The sequence below is a fragment of the Anoplopoma fimbria genome, chromosome 23 (genome assembly GCF_027596085.1).
Source record: "Anoplopoma fimbria isolate UVic2021 breed Golden Eagle Sablefish chromosome 23, Afim_UVic_2022, whole genome shotgun sequence".
NCBI lineage: Eukaryota > Metazoa > Chordata > Actinopteri > Perciformes > Anoplopomatidae > Anoplopoma > Anoplopoma fimbria.
Window position 1 is genome coordinate 6,049,719 of NC_072471.1, and position 15,281 is coordinate 6,064,999.

General features: G+C 39.0%; 1 protein-coding gene across 1 annotated transcript in view; it reads left to right on the forward strand.

The window, feature by feature from the left end:
* Positions 1–12,215: 12,215 nt before the first annotated feature.
* The window catches only part of LOC129112268 (voltage-dependent calcium channel subunit alpha-2/delta-1-like), an 82,036-nt gene continuing 78,970 nt past the window's right edge, over positions 12,216–15,281 (forward strand). Inside the window, exon 1 of the mRNA XM_054624294.1 lies at positions 12,216–12,398. Coding sequence (XP_054480269.1) covers positions 12,319–12,398 — 80 coding nt within the window. The 5' untranslated portion in view covers positions 12,216–12,318. The remainder of the gene's footprint in view (positions 12,399–15,281) is intronic.

Below are 15,281 nucleotides of genomic sequence, written 5' to 3' on the forward strand. Positions count from 1 at the left end.
ACATAATTATTTGTTTGATAATGAACAATATTGATATATATATACATATATCAAATTGGACACTATATATTGTGCGCATGAGTCTATCTATATGGTATGCTGTGTCACATTTTCTGCACAAAAAAAAAAGGTTCACTTTGTATATAGTGAAATGTCATAGCTGGAAATGAATTATTACATATATAGATAGATATATAGATCTTTATCACAGACAATCAAGTCTTGATGATTGTGACATAGAGGTTTTATTTACCCATGATGCCCCTTAGAATGTGAGACATTTACCATTTGAGATTAAAATATTTCTTGTTTTTCTTTGTGAGATCCAGCTACATTACCATTCTGATATCAGTCCTGCTTTCATTTGTAGGAGCAGTCCACTCAACAACGTACGCTTGTGTGGTATTTTGCACTTTTTTCTGCTTAGAATGTAAATCTGAAGTCATCCTCCTACTAGAAAAAAAAATGTTTTCCCGAGGGAATGAAATAGAGAATTAAAATAAAGCGATGCCAATATCAGGGGATAGGCAAATGTGCCAGAAACCATCCATAGAAAAGCACTATTACCATTCTGAGATACGACAATGCTATTACAGCAGCATGTTGATGTTTTTGTCCCGGCTTTGTTGTCATAAATGTGTTGTCTTGATATTATCACGAACACTTCAGATCGCCAATGTTGTGTCTAAAAGTCTACTCTTTCCATTGTGTCTTGAAAAAAGGTCATTGTGTGTGCTTGTATGGGGGTCAAGAGGCAGGTCAGCTGGTTCACTCATCATTTTTAAGTCCAACTTAGTGAAAATTAATATCTGAGTGATTTCTATGCAACATCTACTGCATCTTGACTTGCCAGAAATGTGAGAAGAGAGGAAACATTTATATTGATTTTTCTTTTGCACTGCAGTGATCAGTGTCATGCCCTTCATGATCATGCTTTAATGTGATTTTTTTTTATTTAATTAAACATGTTTGTATTTTTAATATGAATCTTTATTAATTGCCAGTGAGACTATTTTATATGTTGTATTATATTTGTTTACAGGGCATATCAGGTGTACATATAAAAAAAGCATTAAGGAATTTTGTTTTATACACAATGTAGTACTTGTTTACAATGTTTAGAGGGCCTGAAACTCCTTGGCACCAACGCACACTCACATATGGTAAATAACATGCACGGATCCCAAATTTTACATAGTTATAATTAAAGATAATTTAACATTGCCTTCCTATTCAAAATATTCCAATTTGATCACGCCCCATTTCAATTGTTTCATTTGTTTCAGTGAAATTACCCCAAAAAAGAAAACATTGTAATCAATGGGCGTTATACCTGCTATGAAAGTATTTTTAAGGTCATTGTGTGTTTTTTATTTTTATTTGATTATTTTCATACTCATGTGCTTGTGTGTTGCATCTTCATACCAAGTCCATGCATGTCATTTGCTCTAATGCATATCTCTTCTTTTAAGTGTTGTCGGTCTAAAACTATTGACTTTGAAATCTCTCGGAACACACAAAGAATTACACACTCTCTCTCACACACCCGCACACACACACACACACCCACAGATGCTATCTCTCTATTTCCAACCTTGTAAATACATAGCTTTTTATACCGGGGGTTTGGGGAGCAATAGGTCTTTTAGCAGACAAAAAAATGGTTTGTGATCATAGCAGTAAATGGAAGATGTTTTTCTCTCGATCAATGTACAGTGGATAGAGTGAGAAACGACCATATGTCTGTCTATAGAGACCCAGATATACCCGACCCTTTACACCAAACACTAAAGGTTTACCAGAGTCTAACTACACAGAAGTCTATCTTAACAACTCAAGCAGTTGCAGGATAATTTAAATGTGCTCACACTGGATGTTGCATGTTTCGTTGGTGGTTCATACTATTTTTGTGTCCAGATATTACTAAAGAAAAAAAAAGAATGAGTTACAGAAAGATATAGAACAAAAATGGGAAATTATGAAGAAAAACCTATTAAGATTATTGAAGATGTATGCTGACTGTACAAAGATTATGCTTGTAAAACCTGTCTGGTTTTTCACTTGTAAGTAAACAGAAAAAAAAAAATCTACTGTCATGGTTTTGTGATTGTATACAGGAGGTATTGATAAATTATGCAAATTGTGCTGTAAAAATGGCTGTTGCCCCATGTCTAAATATTAAATATCAGTACAAATGAAATGCTGTTGTGTATTGCATAACTGATCATAACCCAGATTTATTTTGAAAAATGGGAGGGGGGGTTATTTGGGTTCATATTTACTTTTTTAAAGCTACCTGAGATATTTCATAGGGAGTAAGCAGATGATGTGGTGTGTGAAGTACCAGAAAGAAACCACAAGATGGTGCCATGTGCTTTCATTTTGAGCAAAAATAACAAGTCCACGGTTTCATTCTATGTCTTTTACACAGCTGTGTTTCTCAGGTGTTTTCACTTACTGGCTGATTAGACATCAAGGCTGTGAGACTGTGTTGTATTTGATTGACAGCTCCACTCTCCTGTGGCAAGTCACATTCCAACTTCAAGGTGAGGGGAGTTCTGATTTGCTCCTGATGTGTGTTAAGTGCCTTTATGATCACATAGTTAGTCCATGGTTTATTTACAAAGGCAGACCGAATGTTTCCATTAATGAAACATCTAATATATGAGATTGAATGTGGTTGTATTTGCTGCCGCGCTCAGTGTTTGGTCACTTTCAGTTGTTTCTTGTAAAGGCCTTGCTGTGCTCTTTTGACTGTGACACGTTGGCCTTTTTGACACAGTTGGAGTGGCTTTGCTCCGTAATCTGTCCTCGCTGCACCATGAGGGGCAGAGTCTATGAATCGGGGGGGGGGGGGGGTGCCATTCAGCTGGTCCAACCACTTGCTGCAGTAAAACTTCTTTTCACTCCCCTGGCTTCTGCTCTTTTGGTTTTGCTTGTTTGTTGCAACACAAAAAAAATCCTCAAAACACATTCTCTACCCACAGAAGTCCCATCAACTAGTTCTATGTTTTTCCAGTTTAATAGTAACTTAATTTCCTGTTTCAGCTAGGTAAAAAAATAATCCTTTGTTTGTTTTCTTAGATACAACACATGGGTGGTCTCGCCTCTTCCTTGTCCTCTTTTTCTTTTCTTTTTCCTTGAGCTAGGTTAGGACAACAGTGACATTATTCTTCACTGCTTGTTTCCAAAGGCATAAGATCACATACCTTTCACCCACTCAGCACAAATTAAAGATGTCCTCTTTGTTGCTCTGGTGAGTCAAAGAAACAATCAGAGTATATATCTTTCTCCTTGTGTGTACTTTTTTAAGTGGTCTCATAAATCAAGAGTGTCATTAGCGTTCACCCTTGCAGTCCTTACATAGCAGTGTTGATTTGTGTACTTTGAGTTGGTAAGAACGGACATTTGGGAGGCCAGACGTGGAGGGTCACTTAGGGGTTTAGAATATAGTGTTCGCTTTCTTTCTTTGGTCAATTGTTAGCATTAGTATTTGATATACAGTACCACAGATAAGACTTATTTAAAATAGTTATATTTTTGTGTTAAATATAATGTTTCTGTTTTTGAAAACAAGTTTTTTTTTTCATATTTTTCTCAGCAGTGATGTTTTGGAACGCCAGCTTTAACAGATGTGACACAGTCTGACACACAAAGTTTATAATGAGCAGCTGAGTACAAATCCTAAGAGTCAGCCTTTATTTTAAGAACAAGTTTCCATTGGATTGAGAAATCTTACACAAATAAAACACAGGCGTTGTAGAGTGCTGGTCTGCAGTGGGATTTATCAGAGATCAAACCATTGCCAGTTTTTTGAGTTGCAGCCAGTAGCTTAAAAGGCTGGACATGTGTTGTTTACTTCCTGAGAATGTCATGTGCAAGTGTTTGGATTGTGTTTGTGCCTGGTAATGATCTGCTGTCTTTGAACACTCTAATTCTTTATTTGTACAAAAGCAGCGTTTTTAGACGCACTGGTACTATTAGCACTTTGGAAAAAAAAAATATTTTGCACTGAGAGCATTTGTATAATTTTCTCATCATAACAATTTTTTTGTTTCCGATTTAATTTTAGAAATCTCACTCTACTTTCATTCCGTTGCTTCTCTGTTGTCTTGGTATTGCACATCATATTGTATAACTTTAAAAAAAATCTAGTGCATTTTAAATACTAACTCTATTGAAGTTCAAAATATTTCACATTTGGTGCTGGTACTTTTAAAAGCTTATTGTTTAAGATCAGCTCCACTTGAGTGTCCGCATGCTCATTTCCAATTCCTGAACTAATAGAGATTTTTATATTCTTCATACACACTGTGTATACAATCATTATTGGTTGAATTATGAATGCTGGCATTTATATAATTCTGCCTGCAGGGGGAGTGAGAAACCCATTCTGCTGAGTCACCACATGGTCTCTCTAAATGATACGTTGAATGCATTTACTTTTGTTGCTCTTTATTTTCAGAGACAGACTTAAGTTAAGTTAATATTCTATCAAAAACATAATATTACTGTAGAATACCATGAAGTTTCAGAGGATCTCTGTAATACAAGAAATATTAGAAGTAATCAAACCTTGTAAAGATCCTCAGTTTAGCATTTTGGATCCACTATCACCTTTTCATAATAGATTCATATGGCCTAATGCAGTTCTTTTGAATGATTCCCTTTGCCTGCTCTTGAATGCTATTCTGGCCCTGTTCTGTTATGCGAGGCCTTATGATGACTAAAGTTGGGACTCTTCATCATGGTTGATGATCTGGTGTTAATTATAATCTTTTGCATGGACACCTGTTGCAGACACCATACATGGCTGTGATGTCTGTATGGGACTCAGGACGCAGCGGAGAGTCTCAACTGTATTTCTAAATAGGGAAAACATTTTAAATATAGAAGAGTGCTGAGGTCTGGACTCAAACTGTATTCAGAAAGTTTGACCTGTGGCTGTATTTAAAAAAAAAAATAAAAAAAAAAAAAAAAAAAAAAAAGCCCCTCACAGAATAGTTAAACATTTTTAGAAAAGCAATTGCTGGCTGTAACTTCATATCTGGCAGACAGATGAAATGTTTATCTGATGACTTTTGAGCCAGGTACCTTCATTCATCAACATTTGTTTTTGAGTTTCAGTTTCTAGACATGGGGAGTTACTAATTGTGTGTCGTATTCATTCAACCCCACAATACAGCAGCGGTCTTTGCAAACACACGACGGATGTCTTCACTCTACTCGGTGCACCTTTTTAGTTTCCCCTAATTTCACTTAATTAATTACTTTTACCCATCTTCTAATAGCCTAGTGTATTTTGATAAAAACATCTTCCTTACTTCACATAAGCTCCTAGCTCGCTATCGTTTCTTTTTAGGAGTGCTGAAGTGTAAGGACATGGGTTTTGTTGACTTCTCATGTGCTTCTTGCTGAAAACGTGCAGTATTTGATCAAAGGATGCCAGGCTCTCCTCGTCAGATCCCTCTCTTCTGTCTGCATTATAACCCTTTCTGTCTCTCCCTCTCGTTTTGTGTTCCCTGTGTTGTCTTTCATATCCACCCTCTCCATCCCTCTTCTCAATCCCTCCCACCCCTCCTGTTCTCTCCCTCTCTCTTTCTGATGGATCCCTCAGATCCTTTACTTCTAAAGATGTGTTTGTTCTCCTCTTTTGCCTTCAAAGATGTAGCGTAGGGACCTGGAAACGTCCTGCGTCTGTGATTCACTGAGCAGTGAGGCTGATCAAAACGACAGAGATTTGGCGAGGCCACATCAGACGCCGTCGCCAGATGCATTAGCTTATCCGATGTCTGGCGGGGTTCACGCACCCATCAAACATGGCTGGATCTCCATAGAGGAAGTGTCGATGTTCAATTGAGAAATCATTTTGAAATATATGATTTTTGAGGTTTTGTTTCTTGGAGAGGGAATTACACAAAATAGGAAATGTGACCAAACACATACAGAGTAAAATTAATGTTAGGGTTGCTGAGTTTTGTTTAATTTTTTTGGCTCTATGGATGGCATTGTCTCAACAATGTCTCAACAACTAATTGATGGATTGCCATCAGGTTTTGCCAATATTTAATTTAGCTCAAGATGTTTTCCAAAAGATTTGTGCAAAATATGATACAGATATACGTGGTTCCCAGTTACGTTTAGGTTTTGAGTTGAATGTCTCAACAACTATTTGATGGATTGTCACTAAATTTGGTACAGACATAGATACTGTTTAGGATGAATTAATATCATTTCAGTTTGTCCAGCCCCACCCTAATACAATTACAGAGAGACCTGTTAAGTAGCAGGACAGTAGAAACCATCTGGACTGTGATTTAATGACCAGAGCATTAAGTCCTGCTCCTGTTTGTTCTGTTGCTCCAAAATGGACGACGACACACAGACAGACATGTGCTGTCACTAACCAGTGACTAATGTTAGCATCTTGATATTAGATGAAGCCATAGTCTGGAAACATACGTGTGAATGAAGTTTGCAGGACAGCCTGGTCGAATGTCAAAAGATAAAGCTGTAGATCATGACATTTGGGGAGAGTGGATACATTTGGTAATAGTAGGATAAAACATTTATTAGATCCACAACAGACAGTTTTCTGCTTACTTCTAACTTTGTGAATTGGCAGCATTTACTCTATTGAGAATTAAAGTATCTTTCAAATGACAACACAAGTAGAAACGCAAAAAGCTAATTTTGGAGGAAGGCAACAAGATTTTATAAGTAAAAACAAATTGAACAGGACAGCTAAGACCCTTCTTGTCCAATCACCTTGGATCCCCCCCTAAAGCCTATGATCCTGTCACTGGATTGCTGTTTCACCCTGAGGGGCTCCTTCACCGGGCCATAACTTCTCCTCCTGACAGAATAGCTTTGGCTAATAGTAATGTGATCAGTCAGTGCACAGAGGGGACTGAGGCCGACCCTGTCCCGAGTGAGACATCATATCACACACATTCGCCATCACTTCTCTTTCACTGAGTCAACGAGGCGCAACCATGACTACTGTCGCAAAGGAAGAGACTGTGTAGCAAAAAAACAGATGCTTTTTTTTGTATGGTGACCTAAAAAAGCTTTATGTAATTATTGATAGTCGGTCAAATACAAACATTGGGATGTCAAACAGTGACAAAGATTTTACAAACATCTGAACATGAAGAATGTAGAGATATACAAGCAGTCTTAGAGGAATAATTCAACATTTGGGGAAATATATTTGTTCTCTTTCTTGCTGAGACTTAGATGAGAAGATTGATACCACTCTCATATCTGTTATTGAATAGCTCTAACAGCTGGTTAGATTAGCACACAGACTAGAAACAAGGGGAAACAGCAAGCCTGGAGAGTGTTATGTGTTGGACCATTAAACAAAAATACATTTTTTGGCCTGGCAGGCAGCCAACAAAAGCCCCCCCTCCATACCGGAACACTTAAAAAGAAGCCTTCCACTTACAAACAGGCTCATTGTGACATGCTTTTTGGTTAAAACAGATTGATGATACTGTTTAGCCCGTATTGTTCTCCATTAGGTTTTCTGGATGATATGAGCCCGGTGCGTTTTTATGAGGGAGCAATGTGCTACTCTGTTTAAAAATAGCCTTTTACATGCTGTATTGCTCGCCAGAAACCGGTCATATAAAATTTGAATGCAATTTGGCCTTGAGTGCTCCGATTGTGATGTGTGCCCCCCCCACTCAAAACAACCCTTAAGAGGTGCTAGGTGTATGTTGTTTACCTTTGGACAGAGCCAGACTAGGTTTTTTTTTAGGTTACTCGGAGCAGCAGCTGGGGGTTGCTTTATATTTATCGTACAAGCATGAATATTCTAAGCCTGGCCTTGTCTGAAAGTTTTTAAAGAATCCGACTATTAGCACCTCTTAAGCTCAGTCCTTTCCCATTATTTATGCTAAGCTACGCTAACTGCGTCTTGGCTTGAGCTTCACATTCAGCAGATGAAGAGACACTAAAATCCAGCAAAACTCTAAAAATCACATTAAAATCTCCTTTTGGGGATGTTTTTTTCCATCTTCCTTCGCGTTCCATCCTTCATAACAGTTAAATCTGCCAATGAACATTTTGCTTATTGGTGTCAGCTTATGTGAAGACAAAACAACCATCCGATCATCTTTTCCAGGAAGACACTGTTGAGGGAGATGCTAATTTAACTTTAAACTTGGAAATAATTTGTTGCCAGGGTAACACAGAATTAATAAATTAATTTTGCTTGGCAGCCTGTGGGAAAAGAAGAGGGGCAGAAATGCAGCATAATGGAAGATTTTTGGATAAATTCAGTTTCTTGATCTTTCCTTGTAAAGTAAAGGCTCAGCTGCACGTACATACATGGCTTTGCCTTGCAATATAGTGAAAATATGAGAGGATGTGACAGTGACATGACACTGACAGAGTCAGATTTGACAGATGCTTCATCATATTGTATCATGTCATGTGACTTGGGCTGCTTCCAAATGCTTACAACCTGCATTTTTTTTCACAAATGTCAGCATTAAGAAAAGTAACCATAAATCCTGAGATAATCACAAACGTAGTAATTGGCCAAAAGGAAACATTCTTCTTCTCTACTTGAATTTTAAGTGTAATTTGATGTGAAAAAAGGCCTTGGGTGCATTTCAAATGTCATTTGAATAAAATGCAAAGGCTTTTGCCCTGCAAATGTGTTTTAATGAACATCTACATTTTTTTTTAATTAAACCTTATTACTAGGCACCACTTTCTCATCTCTGCTCTCATATTAAAAATGAGAGTTTAGTCGAGCTGGTTGAAACCATTGAAACAGTTTATTACTAGCTTAATGGGTTAGGTTAACACTAAATGGTATGGTTTTTTGTTTCTTAAAGGGAAACCAATACTGAAGACCTTCTGGTGGTTTAAATGAAAAACAAATATGTGTTCATTTGAAAATGCCCACTTGTAAGCTCATCTTTATTTTTCCCAGCAGCTTTCTATGATTACCTCCTTCTCCTGGTTATCATTATACTCGGTATGTATCTCCTGTTTTGCCCTCTCTGTGATGCTCCCATTGTGAATACTCACACTGATGTGTGCTCACTGGTTGGGATAACAACAGCCTTGTGGCTCGGTCGTGAGGAGTCGGCGTGGAGACAGCGAAGGGGTTGCTAGGCAACGTCAGTCGGGCAATTCCCTGGACAGGTGGGTGGGGTCGGGGGCTGGTGAGAGAGGCCACACCTGCTGCCTGCCAGGCACACACACGCATTCCTAATTCACTCGGAAGCACAACCTTTGTATAAACCCCTCTGTCTCTTTCTATTACACACTCGCTTGCACTCTTGAGTTGACCTCTTTTGCTGCTCTTTTGTGGAAACATGACCTGAAGAAATGTTTATCTTAGTGGTCCACAGGTTCAAATAAAAGAGCAGTGGACCGCAGAACTGTGAACCACACAACCTTTACACAAAGGTGAATCTATAATGCCCAGCAAAAAAATAAGAAAATGTTTTGGTTTCTTTCCAATTGTAGCCAGTTTTAATCTGAGCATTTTTTGAGACTTTCTGAGTATGTTGACCATCACAAGGTTAGTTCCACCTGTGCTTTTCCTGTTATGACTAGTCAAAATGTCTACTGTGAAAACGGTCCATTGTTTTTAGCTACCTGGTGAATTGAAGTCCTATACTCACTCTCCTTTTAGCTCTTTTTGGTTCTCCACCAACTCCTGCGTAATATATCTGATTTATTCAGCTGCTATAAGATTCTCTATGTTCAGCTTGTTGCTTAGTCTGTCTGTCTACTGCTTAGTGTTGGGCAGGTTACATAGGGTTTATCAGTGTTTTTCATTATGAGAAAATTTGGAAGTGAACCAAAACAGTAAAGTTAAGGGCTGTAAACCCAAAACACTGAGCTTAAACAAAAACGTACAGTTAAAGGGAACTGCAGAATTCTGTGATGAATATGGGTTTGTCACTACACTCAACCTCTGCAACATTACACATGTTTCTATTGATATATTGTTGACATAAACAAATGTATTATAGCAGCTTTAACGATAAACGGAACCACAGCGGGTGTCAGTTATCTAAACATTTTAGGCAATCGGGTGTATTTAGTCAAACTGATTTTAGTTTTGTAAATTAAAACTAATCCCTGTGTGAGTCCAATATAATCCTATTTAACAGAGTGTTACATTTGCTTGCCTGCTTCAAAAACAGAAGCAGCATGAGGGATTGATGTTGGATTATTGTATGTGGCAACACATGGTGCCTTTTGCTTTTCTTACAGATGAATGTTTTATATTCATCTCATCTGTCAATATTTAACAGGCGTGTGGCATTTTGTTATTTATTTACAGATAATTCCCTCACAAAAGTGTATCAAGCTGTGTGTTCTCGTATATTTATTTATTTATTTATTTATTTATTTATTTATTTATTTATTTATATTAAAGAAAAATACATTTCCAGACCATCTCGGCTCTTTCTGTCTGGCTGACACTGTCTGTTAACCTGCCCTGCCTCTTCATTGCTTTTCTGTAAACACTCATCTACCCCACCTCTGAGCCCTGCCTGGCAAAAGCTCCCAGAGGAGCAGCTTTTATATGAGTTATAGTGAAACCTGAGTGGAGGGACACGGTCAGCTATTTGCACAGTTAATCTAATTTAGGATTCATATAAAGGCAGCAGGTGAGCAACACTGAGCCTTGTTTGTCTGCTGTGACTCTCGTGGGCAAATATAGTGCATGCTCACACCCATACGCACACAAATAAGTAGAAGAAAAAAATAAGATTAGAAATAATAACTTTGGGGTTCCATAATAAGTGAGAAGCTCTGAGGAAAGAGATTAGCTTTGTATGTGACAAGGGGCTTTGGAGAGAAAACTCATTAGAAAGTTCAGTATATTCATGGTATTTACCTTCCTGATTGTCTCAGCAAAAGAAAATGTCACTTCATATTAGATTTGCCTCAGCCCTTGAAGCAAGGGGAATTTATTATCACATTTCTGCAGATGAACTGCTCTGTTGCAAATGAATGAAGGCTTATAATGATATACATAATAGAACAGAGAACCTTTTTATTAGATGGGAATTGTGAGTTTTCCTTGCGATGTTTGGCTGAATCTGACATGGAGAGCAGGCAGGTTTAGGGCCCTAAAACGCTGCCAGCAACACATGTGACCAGACGCAAGCAATTGTCCTTATCTGCACTCCAATCTCAACTGGTCTGTGGTGTGTCCTTGTTATCAAGGATACAGAGGACAGATAAGAACGCTGCTTTAAACGTCAGGTTCAATTTGGAGAATAGAGCTCATTCTGTGACGCAAATTAATGCTTCAACAAATAGGCTTGTAGGCTACAGTGAGTTAAAAAAAATAAGTTTTCTAAAACAACAAAACACAAAATAAAATTGCTCTTCATATTAGTTGTTTGCCTTTTGATGATCAGAGCTCTCATCTAAGGTTCAATAAAGGAGACCTGCCCATTAATCAGAATGAGATGTGGGCAGTAGACAGGAAGTTGGCTGCTTAGTGGTGTTTGTGCCAAGTGTCCGGTGCTTGATAAGCCCAAAGAGCCATGCGTAAATGTTGCTGCGTGCCCGGAAACTCATTTGTGAGTCAGAAACACAAACACACACACACAACACACACACACTGAAAAAAATGTCTTTCACATCAATCCACACTTCAAAAGTATCCGTCCATGTCATCTAGTGTTCATTTGTATGTTCCTTAAGGAATGAAATGCGATCAGTGGAGTCGATTAATTCCACTTTTAACCACTTTTGTCAGATTTTTACAAATATATATATATATATATATATATATATATATTATATAAAATTAAGCAGAATATAGATTGACACATCTCTCCAAAGCCTCCAGAACATGACACATGGAAATGACTGACATGCATGGAAGATGTGTAATATCTCACTAACTTCAACACACTCCCCCCCCCCATGTGTTTAACGGTAGGAACCTCCCTGCTGAATAACGGGATGATATTTCTTGCAGTGTGAGGAGAGGCACAGCTCTGCCGGCCAAGCTGGAGATCCCAATGCGCCCTCCCCCTTTTCTCCTTCTTATTTTGTGACACACGCCGGAGATCTGCTCTAATAGCCTATTGCAGTTTGAGACACTCACCAGTCACATACATACACAAGGCTCAACCAAAAAAAGCTCCCTCCTCAACTCCACCGGTGGGAGGGACATAGATACCAGATGAGATTTGTTTCCAAACGCGCACCGATGGCGGTGTGAGGCGTTTTGGCTGAGAAATACGCACAGGGGTTGTGGATCTGATGTACATTTTTCTTCCTGTCCCTATTCTGGTTGCTTGGAACTAACCAAAAACTATGGATTACTCAATCTGCTTACTTTTGCTGCTGTCAACCATTTCATCTGTGTCGACCGGACAATTCCCAACAGCGCAGATGTGAGTACAGCTTCATAACAGCCTGTTGGCTTTTGGAGAAGTCTTGGATAATATGTTGTGCGGCAGAAAAGACAGCCTTAGTTTCATTTTTCTTTATATAACAGTCGAGATTTATTCTTCTTTTCAGTGAATTACAAGTTATATTGATAATTAGGTCTTCAATTTAGACTCTGTAAATTGCACTTGGTGGAACATTATCCTCGAAGCGTCTCAGCAGAAGCAGAAAGTGCTTCCTTGGTGCCAAAGTGATGATGATTGCACATTACTTCGGATACAACTTCACCCTGTGAAACATGATATTTACAGCCACTGTCCATTTGTTGCCTGCTTGCAGCAGGAGGACATGTGGCTTGCTGTCAAATGAATCTTCCCAGGAAGGTAGACTGAGGTGTGAAGTCTCAAACTTTTCCTTTACCATCTCCACACACACACACACACACACACACACACACACATATTAGAGCACAGTTTGTCTGTTTTATGTCTGTTTTCATACATTTGATCCAGTCTGATAGTTTTATGTCGTTGTTTTCAAGCAACAATGCCAAAACACTCACTGGTTCCAGCTTCTGTACTGTGACTGTTTGGTAGTTTGCTCTGTCTGCTTTGATGGTAAATTGAATATCTTTGGATTTTGGATGGTTGGTCGGACAAAATTAAGTAATATGGAGAAGTCATCTTTTAAAACTTGAAAGACGTTTTTTTAATGATTTGACATTTCATAGACTAATCAATTAATGGCTCGATCAAGAAGATAATTGGAGCAATAATCAGTTCCGGAAATTTCTCTAAAATTCAAATTTTTCTGCAGACCATGTGGCCAGAATACTCTTTAAAAACTAATGTTTTATAAGACTCACTCTCTGGCCTTACCTACTGTTTCCTTTAGTAGGTGCGGTTCTCCCCCAATTTACTGTAATGTGTTCACTTTGTGACCTGGACACAAATACTTCTCAATCCACCTATAAATGGATGTTTAACTACTTATAGAGTCCAACATACGGGGTAATAGTTTATTGTATTTTGGCCTCCAACTATGGGCTGAAAACTTTCTTCTTGCACTGCTTCTTGGAAAGGTTATGAACTTTAAATAAAGTAGAAGTATCACTCTCTCCGTCTAAATCTGACTCACAACCTCTATATTCATAGCATAACATTAATAGATGTTACAGATAATATATATCCACAGTTTCTAAATCAAACAAACATGTAGGCGTGTGAGCCTGTTTCAACGACCCTGCTGCTTCTCCCACTTCATCAACAGGTTTAGGGTATTCCAGATGGTTCGGACAGAGTCTGGACTCCAGCGTTTGGTTTTGAATGCAGCCCAAGTAGTCCCCCAGAGAGGTGGTGAGCCGTGATGGCACTCAGCCTAATGGCCGAGTACAGTGATGTCAGACTAGCAGAGTGGCCTGCCCGCTCCCTATATTTCATGGGCACTAAGTGGATTGATCTGTGGGTTGTGTACATGATATTCACACAGGCTTGGCGAGCTGCAGACCAACTTTCACTGGCATGGTTGCCTTACTGATTGAATTGGCAATCCGTGCAGGAAAAAGACAAAAAAAAACCAAGATTGGCAGGAGTTCTTTGTTTGAATTATGAAAAGTTCATTTAATAGAGAGGATGATGCCAGTATGCAACTAGAAAACGCCCAGTCACATCACAGAGTCTGAATTTTGACATTGCTTCTCTGCCATCAGTAGTAATGTCAACGTCTTGCTGTGGAGGAAAGCTTCAATGCAAGATTCTGCAAACAAACAAAAACAAATCTCCCATTCTAACGTTGCCCCTGTGTTTTACTCTCGGTGCACTCTTGTGGTGATGGTGATTTTGAGTGACAAGCTTCATGTTGACTCCTCAAGATGAAAGTCCCAGGGAGAAGCAGAGAAACTAGAAGGGCATGGACGGAGAGACCGGCCCAGTGTACTCCCCTCCAGGATATTCAGAAATGTGGACAAGCAGAGGTTTTAAGTAGCTCAATGTTTTGTGTGACTTTAAGCAGACATTTACACACAATATGTGCACACTGGCATTGCCATGTCCTTTCTCCCCCCCCCCACCTTGTCTCATGGCTTGAAGTGTGACTGCATCTCTGGGCTCCATCTCTAACCTCACATGCCAGCATCTGTCCGCTTCAGATCATCATGTCCCCTTTCTTTCTCTCAGCCCTCCCTCTGTCCCTTCTCACAATCTTCCCCATTGCTCTCCCTTTCCGTCTTGTTCATCCCCCTGTCCATCTTACTTTCCGTCCTGCTCCCCAATGTATCTCTTTAACTCTTTTCTTTGACGCCTGAAGGCAGATGATTAACATCTGAAATGCAAAGTCTGATGTCATAGACTTGAGCCCCAGAGATCTCGGCGCCAGCTACAGCACATTGAGAGATGACAAGAAAAGATAGAGACGGAGCAAAGGAAATCCGGATTACTTGGTCTTTTTGATCCCATATGTCTATTGTCAAATGGACATTTTGCTTCAGGAGTTCTGCATGTGTACTCACCACCCTCGCACCCAAAAAAGCCCTTTCCAAATATTTGTGTCATCGTGTGCCAACGCATTGTGCTGATTTCAGCCATCCAGTCCAAGACGTGATCATATGCTACTTTCTGGCTTTGTCCTTAGTCACTGACTGACTTTGTCTCCATCTTCCCCTTTTTTCCACAGTTTCTGTCACCCTCTGCTCCATTTCTCCCACTCTCACTTGCTTGTTTTTAAAAAAAAAAAAAAAAAAAAAAAAAAAAAAGCTAACCAAATTTCATGCTCAACCAGCTAAAGAGCCATGCTTCTCGTGTTCTCCCCGTCTCTGGCAATCAGTGGGCATAATGCGAGGAGGCACTCTATCTGAACAGAGAGCAGCATGGGCAGCTGTGAGCAGAGAAAGT